The sequence below is a fragment of the Xiphophorus couchianus genome, chromosome 6, assembly GCF_001444195.1.
Source record: "Xiphophorus couchianus chromosome 6, X_couchianus-1.0, whole genome shotgun sequence".
NCBI lineage: Eukaryota > Metazoa > Chordata > Actinopteri > Cyprinodontiformes > Poeciliidae > Xiphophorus > Xiphophorus couchianus.
This window is the reverse complement of record NC_040233.1, coordinates 7,073,812-7,081,522: the sequence shown is the minus strand read 5'-3', so window position 1 is coordinate 7,081,522 and position 7,711 is coordinate 7,073,812. Positions and strand designations below refer to the sequence as shown.

The 7,711-nt window shown below is 43.0% G+C and overlaps 2 protein-coding genes across 3 annotated transcripts in view; both read left to right on the top strand.

Annotated features, from left to right (window-relative positions):
* The first annotated feature begins 1,477 nt into the window (after nt 1-1,477).
* LOC114146091 (tropomyosin-like) lies at nt 1,478-2,864 on the top strand. The gene has a single exon (XM_028019856.1). The coding sequence runs from the start codon at nt 1,627-1,629 to the stop codon at nt 2,815-2,817; it is 1,191 nt and encodes a 396-aa protein (XP_027875657.1). The 5' UTR covers nt 1,478-1,626; the 3' UTR covers nt 2,818-2,864.
* Nucleotides 2,865-5,551: 2,687 nt separating this feature from the next.
* The window catches only part of zswim5 (zinc finger, SWIM-type containing 5), a 67,787-nt gene continuing 65,627 nt past the window's right edge, over nt 5,552-7,711 (top strand). For both annotated transcript variants that reach the window (XM_028019709.1, XM_028019708.1), the window contains exon 1: nt 5,552-6,872. In XM_028019709.1, the coding sequence (XP_027875510.1) occupies nt 6,140-6,872 (733 nt within the window). In that variant the 5' untranslated portion in view covers nt 5,552-6,139. The remainder of the gene's footprint in view (nt 6,873-7,711) is intronic.

Sequence of the window (7,711 nt, the reverse complement as noted above, 5' to 3'; positions counted from 1 at the left end):
CTCTGTCTATCCACAAATCCATCATAATCATTTCCATGGAAACGGGTTGCATCCTCCACTGGCTTTGGCCTATTGTTAAATATAATTGCACACCAAACAGCAGTCTTTAAGAGGAAGGGGGAAAAAAACAACAAAAAAAACCGTTGAGAGTGGGGCAGCAGAGATTTGGATATTGTCCCGGCAACTAATGTCTCTCCCGCATCTCCAAAGAGTCAACTTCAAAGATGATTCAGAGCTTAATTTTAAACCGTGCCGTTCATTCATCAGTTGCTTTACTGGCCATTATGTGCGGATTGGCTTCATCCTGGGCTGATGAAGCATCTTCGTGGCCCTTGAGGATGTCAATTATTTTGTAAATGGAAGATGACAACGGTTAATCCAAGCTCAGCAAAGCATAAGAACTCTATGTATTTTTTTATTTTTGGGGGGAACAAATAAGGAGCCGAGACCGCAGGAAAAACTCTATTAGGATGGGTTCTTCCTTCCGTTCGCAACTTGAACTCTTCCCAAGTCTGTGATGAGACACTTTTGTGGAACCTTTCGCATTAAACCCACAGTGGTGTTCGGATTTTTGGAGAGGGGATTCTGTGTGTTAAGGGAAGTGGACTGGAAAAAAGCGCTATTCCAATCATTTTTGACCACTCAAAGCACTTTACACTAGAGTCATATTCACCCGTTCACACACACACATTCATACACAGATACACAGGTTGGTAGGCAACGTGGTAAGTGCCTTTCCCAGGAGGAAGCTGATATCGAACGTACAATCTTCCGATCACAAGATGACTAACTACTCTACCCAGAGTCGCCCAACGAGATGGTAAACGAGATGTTAGGCCATTATTCAAAACACAAGTCTCTGGTGTGTGCGTGATTTCTTTTTCAGCCTCATTCACTCTGACGCACTAAATAAAATCCAGTGCAACCAATTGCCCTCAGTTATCTAATTAGTGAATACATATAATACTTCTATTTCACGTATCTTGTAGGATGTAAAGGTTCGGTGTGTGGAGATAAAATGGGAAAAGCTGTTGTGTGGGGAAAAAAACCTACAAAGAAACAAGTAGAACCTGATTTTATTGTCTAATTCTAACGATGGGGTTACGAACACAGCAGCTGTTCATAATGGCTCTAATGACCTGCATTGTGTCTCTTCTCATAATGATTTTTCTCCTGATAAGCCATTATTCAACGCTTATTTTGTGTTCAGTCTGCTGAAAGTGATGAAAATTTCAAATCTCGTTCATAAACCTCCATAGTTTGGTGGATCTGGAACCCGGAACTGTCGCCACATGTGACATCATGGCGACATGATGTCAACATGGCGACATGATGTCAACATGCCATGTCGCCATGATGTATGTGAACAAGTAACAAGTTCTAGACAAGTCACATGTCTACAACATGTGACTTGTCTAGAACTTGTTACTTGTTCTAGAGCAAGTCACATGTTTAGAACATGTGACCTGTTCCAGACAAGTCACATGTGGCAAGTCATAGATGTAACATGTTCTAGAAACATGCTTTGCAATAGGTCACTTTCCCAGTGAACTGCGGGACATTTGAACATTTGGTCATTGAACAGAGAACATTTACACCAAGCGAAAACTTGCTAAACTCAAGACGATGGAAGGCACTGGAGCTCGCCAATCTTCTAACATCTTCCAAAAGTGGAACAGGGTGCTGACCCAGGAGAACGAGGCCTTGAAGCAGAAAATCCAGGAGCTGAAGGACAAGCTTCAGCAGGCCGAAGCCAAGAACCCGAAAGGTTCAGCCTGTTGCCACGTAATGCAGGAGCACCAACAGGAGCTGAGCGGCCTGAAGAAGAAACACGAGGACGTCGTTAGCCGCCTCGACGCCAGCCACAAGTTCGAGATGCAGCTGGCTGAGCTGAAGCTGGAGCAAGTCCAGAAAGAGCTCCAGGAGGAAAAAAACCTCAGACGCCAAGGTGAGAATGAGAAACAGGAAGCTGTGGAAAACGCACGGGTGCTTCAGGACAAACTGAAACGTTCGGAGAAGATGTCCAAAGGGCCCGCAGTGGATGGTGAAGCACCTGAAGTCGCGGAGCTGCAGAAAATGCTTGGAAAAGAAAGAGAGCTAAGGGCCCAGGCGGAAACTGAAAGCGACAATCAGTTTCAAGCTTTGAGGGTTCTGTCCGAAGAGATGGACCAAGAAATTATTAAAGAGCGAGACCTCAGGGCTCGAGCGGAGGCAGACAAACAGGAGGCTGTGGAAATCGCAGAGATTGCCCTCCAGAAACTGGAAGAGATCAAGAAGACACCAACGGAGGGCAGAGAGGACGACTGCGAGAAAGTTAAAGACGGCACCCAGCAGCTGGAAGACATGCTGCGAGAAGAGAGAAAGCTGCGGCTCCAGGCCGAAGCCGAGATCAGCAATCACGTCAAGTCCATCGGCGTCTTCTGTGAGAAAATCAACCAGGAAATCAACAGAGTGCGAGACACGTTGGCCCACACCAAGGCAGGGAAGAAGGAGGCTGTGGAGATTGCCGAGATCCTCCTCAAGAAACTGGAAGAAATCGAGAACTTGTCCAAGGCGCGTTTGCCCGTGATCAAGGCAGACGGTCGCGAGAGCCCCAAATCTGACGTCCAGCTCCAAGAGGCGAAGCGACTCATGGTCCAGGCAGAGATGGAAAAAATCAGACGGTTCCAAGCGTTGTTTGAAGAGATGGACCAGAAGCTGAAGAAGGAACAAGAACTTCGAGCTCAAACGGAGGCAGACAAGCAAGAGGCTGTAGAAATCGCAGATATTCTCCTCCAGAAACTGGAAGAGATTGAGAAAATATCAAAGGAGCTCTAAACTCCGCTGTTTTAATAAATTTGGGGTTTTGTGTGTGGAAATGTTAACGTGTTGTTGTTACCTCTGTCATTTGTCTAATTGTTCAAAAAGCTTAAAAATGCACATGAAACTAACAAAAATAAAGAAACAAACTAACTAACTAACAAATAAATAAACAACCAGACAAACAAATCGATAAATAAAAGGAAAACAACCCAAAAAAAGCAAACACTTTAAATGTTTTAGACATGTTATTGGTTAGTGCTCCACTCTCTTGTTGGTGTTTTTTTGTTGTTGTTTTGTTTTTATTGTGACTTGCTGGAAAATTAATTGGCCATTGGGACATGAATTAAAAGTCTGAACATCTTTGTTTTAGCTGTTATTTTTATTTTATTTATGGTTTGCAGTTTATTGTCGCTTCTGTGCTCGTATTCAATGTTCAAAAAGCCTGAGAAGAAAAACAGGAGAGGAGAGCAAATCAACTAAAAGAAGATGACAAAAAAAAGAAGAGAACAAACACGGGGTGTTTGAGTTATTGTTCATTCTAAAAATAATAAAGAAAACTTAAACCAAAAACACAATAAACAACATCAACAAGAATAAACACAAAGACAACAGCAATACTGCAAAACATGCTGGCGTTTTATGTTCTTTGCAGCTTATTGCTTGTTATTAATATTAATATTAAACAACAACTATAATATTTATATAAATATTATATATATATAATATTTATATAAATATTATTATATTTGTTGTTTTTTGTTTTACTTAATCTTGTTTTGATTTTCATTTTAATCCTTTAAGAGCATTTTGTGTGAAAATACACATTCATGGTGTTACATCTGAATTTATTTCCACTTTGTGGGACAGTAAATCGTATTTCTATTCTATTCTATTCTGCTTTCTATTGGATTGTATAAAACGCATTAAAAACAAACACAAAAGCCAAAAAAGACTTTAGTCTTGAAATTTAACTTTAAACTTTAATAAGCTGAGTTCAGTTTGTTGTTACTTTTTGGTTCTGTCGTAAGGTTTAAAAAAACCACCAAAAAAAAGAGAGAGAAAGAAGTAAGACAAAAAAAAACAACAACCAAGGAAACAAGAAAAGTTAAACTTGTTTACATCAACTTGTTGTAAACCGGAGACGTTGTGGTGCTAGCCACCTATTAGTGCATTCAAGCTAGGTATGCAGCAGCAAGGAAACATTTAAAACACAAAGTGCAAAATAAAATATTATAAAAAAAACTTTACACCTAATAGTCTGATACCTTGAGGACTATTCTAGATCTGCTAATGTTTGCTTGGATACCTGGATAAAAGAAAAGCTGTGATGCCATATTGCATAGGCATCATTTTTGATGTTACTCTGAAAACGTGGAGGAACGTTAAAAACGTTGCACACCCAGACCGAAGAGGAGGCTTTTCTCTTTCCCCCTTGAGTGCTTGTGCCGCCCCCCGATGGCAGGACGCCCTGAGGGGGGAGCCATATCACACATAATACTGCTGATCAGAAGTGTCTTTTGGCATTGTTGTCGCACAGCCAATGCTGTTAACTAGTTTTATATATACAGTATGTGGTGGATAATAAATCATGCAGGATTCGTGTTCCAGTCTCTACTATTCTCACTTTAAACGTGGATTGTTGGTCACCGTTCCTTTTCTGCTGTCTTACTGAGTCGCCGGACCAACAACTTCAGCTCAAGTCATGGAAAAAGAAAAAGAAAAAAAGATTACTTTGCTTCGGTTCAATGAAAGTGACGCATTGATTTGTAGAGCATTTCTGTAAACCCGTTTGCTTTTTGACCTTTGCACCACAAAACTGCTTAATTAGATTAAAAGTCTTTAACATTCAGAGCTAGCCTCAGGTAAATGAGCTGTGGGTTGCAGTCTGATGTAGAGGGTGAGTGTGTGTGTGGTGGGGAGGTAAACCTCTAGCCTGGGTATTAGATTAAACCCTCTGTGTCCTGCTGTGGGAAGCAGACTTAAAACTGCATGCTGCCGCCATTCAAGACAATGCGTATTTGCTGAGTTGATGTAATTGATATTTATAGGCCACATAATGGTGTGAATCAAATTAGCAGAACAATAACTTTGTCATTCATGAGGAGAAACTCAGCCCATTAGTGCTTTTGCTCGTGCCAAGAAAGAGGAGATAAGTGAGAGTTTTTTTGGTTTTTGTCTTCATTTATTTTAAACACGAGAGCTGCAGACTCTCGCCACGAGACATGTTTTACAGGAAAAATCAAAACCAGCGAAAACTCACTCAGATGTATTATTACTGGTTTTCCTTAGATTCGGTTTTAGCGCACTGTGCGATTCTTCTCCCCAAAAGCTATTACTGTAAAAAAAACAACAAACAAACAAACAAAAAAACATGGGGGGAGGGGGAACATTTGAGTTTACATGGTGTGCACGAGACGCTGATTGGAGAATAAAGAGGTTTGTTATTGTGTTGGTCAGTGTCAAGCATCGTTCTTAACCTCCCTCCAGTCCACAGAGCCCCAGTCTCTCTCTCTCTCTCTCTCTCTCTCTCCCTCTCTCTTTCTCTGTCTGCTCAGTGCAATTAAGCCACAGGCACGAAGGCAGGAGGACAGGAAATACAGACATCAGCATTTTAAAATAAAAGATAAAAAAGTAATATGTAAACAATATTCAGAGATATCTGTCTTAAACAGGAACGGGATAATTACTGGCGCTGGAGTTGTGATTTTTTTTTCTATAGAAAATCTGCCAGTGGAAATAGTATTTTTTAACGTAATTATTGACTTAAAACAAGCTCCCGTGTCTTGCTAAAAATTACCTGGAGGTAAAATTTGTCTTATTTCAAGTGTCATAAGATATTAGCACTAAAAGCTAGACTAACAATACTTAAGCTTTTGTGTTTTTGCAGTGTAAGCTACTCACAAATGACACTAATAGCAGTAGGTATGATACAGGCATAAGAATGATGAAGTATCTAGTTTTGACATGTTGGTATGAGGGACCCCAAATTAAAATCTGCGTAGGGCCCCAAAAAAGGCTTGTGCCGGCTGTGGACGGAACTAAATATGAGTATCCACGAAGAAAACAAAAAAGTTAAGACGAGACAGTGACCCTAAACAAACTAACCTAAATGAGTTCCCTAATCTCTCCGACCTCTCTGACAGAACAATGGCCTACTTTGAATGGTACACAGTGCGTCTAAATCTGCAAAACTTCTCAAACAATTCATTTATTTACAACTTATGTTACTTTGTCTTTGCCAATCACATAAAATCTCATTGAAATAAAATTTTAAGTTTTTGGTTGTTTACGTGACAAAACGTAAAAAGGAAATACTAAAAGATGCACTTTTTTCTAGATGGAAACAGAATGTTTTATTTTGAAGGCTGCGAACGGAAGTCCCTCTGAAAACCCTGTTTGGTCGTACAGTGAAACGCTCAGTGTGTGTGTGTGTGTGTGTGTGTGTGTGGGTGTGTGTGTGTGTGTCGTTAGACAGCGTGTGTTTCGGCTTCCTGCGCGGTGTCCGCACACCGTCCGTCTCGTCAGTGTAGATCGGCTCACCATGGCGGAAGGACGCAGAGAACAGCCGCCTCATCCTCCTCTCTCCTTACCACCAGCAAGCAAGCGACCCTGCCTCCGCCCCGCACCCAGAGGTCCCGGGCCGGGGCCGGGGCACGGCAGCGGCTCGCCCGGCTCCCGGTATCGCTCCCCGGAGTCTCTCCTGGACTGCGCCGCTAAAGCGGTAGCGGAAAAGTGGGCCTTTGAGAGAGTGGAGGAGCGCTTCGAGCGGATCCCGGAGCCCGTCCAGCGCCGTATCGTCTATTGGTCTTTCCCACGCAACGAAAAGGAGATATGCATGTACTCTTCGTTTCAGTGCAGGGTGGCCGGCGAGGAAGGTCCGTTGGCGGCCGCCGCTGGGACTGGGGGGACGGGGTCCGGAGCTTCAAACGCCGGTGGAGGCGCAGGATCTACCGCTGGTGCAGCGGCTGCCGTGGGGGCAGCTGGAGTAGTGGGCACGGGAGACGGACTCCCTTTCCGACGGGGAATTAGGCTGCTGGAAAACGGCTGTGTGGAAAATGTTTTGCAAGTCGGTAAGTGGAGTATAAAGTATTTAACAAAAAAAAAAAATAATTTGTTGGCACACAAACCGAGGAGTGTTTCCGAGTTCCTGCTGGATGATTGATGGAAGTTTTTCCGCTATCGCAGAAAGTACGCAAAGCGTCAACTTTGGACGCATTTCGGACCGCACATGCTTCGTGTTTTGGTTCTCGCTTAGCAGACATAAAACGAGACAACTACGGTCGAAGTTTGAGCCAAGAGTGGGGAAATGAAACGAAGATACAGCAGCTGCTGCTCGCCAGCTTAGCCGACCAGCTGCTGTTTAAAAATTAAAGGGGCTTCCTATTGTAGGCTACCTCTATATCCTGTAGGCTCACTTTGCTGTTTTTTTGTTTGTTTTGTTTTGTTTTTGTTTTTTGGGGCTTGCTTTTCCAGCAGCGGAAGGCGTTCTCTTTTTTCGCCTCTCTTCCTCTCCGGGTGTCCTCGACCGGCGCCGTCCGGAGCCGCAACCCCGGCGATGAAGAGGGGGGAGGCGGCGGAGGAGGAGGAGAGCTGACAGACGCGGATACAAAAGCAACCGACGTAAGAGCGTCGGGGCTTTATTATTTTTTATTTTTGTAGTTTCGCAAATTACTTTTTCTCAGCTCGACTTCGGTTGAGAGTGGCTTAGGATGGAAACAAAGGCGGTTATCGGGTCCCCCTTATTATGATTAATCCGGGGTTAATCCGAGAAAAAAAATAAATAAATAAATCCCCCCCTCAGATTTTTCTTTTCTTCCGGTTTTTGCTTATCTGCTGGATGGACAAAGAGCGCTTCGTCGCCTGCATGTAACAAAAACAAACAACAACAACAAAAAAACACCCACCACCT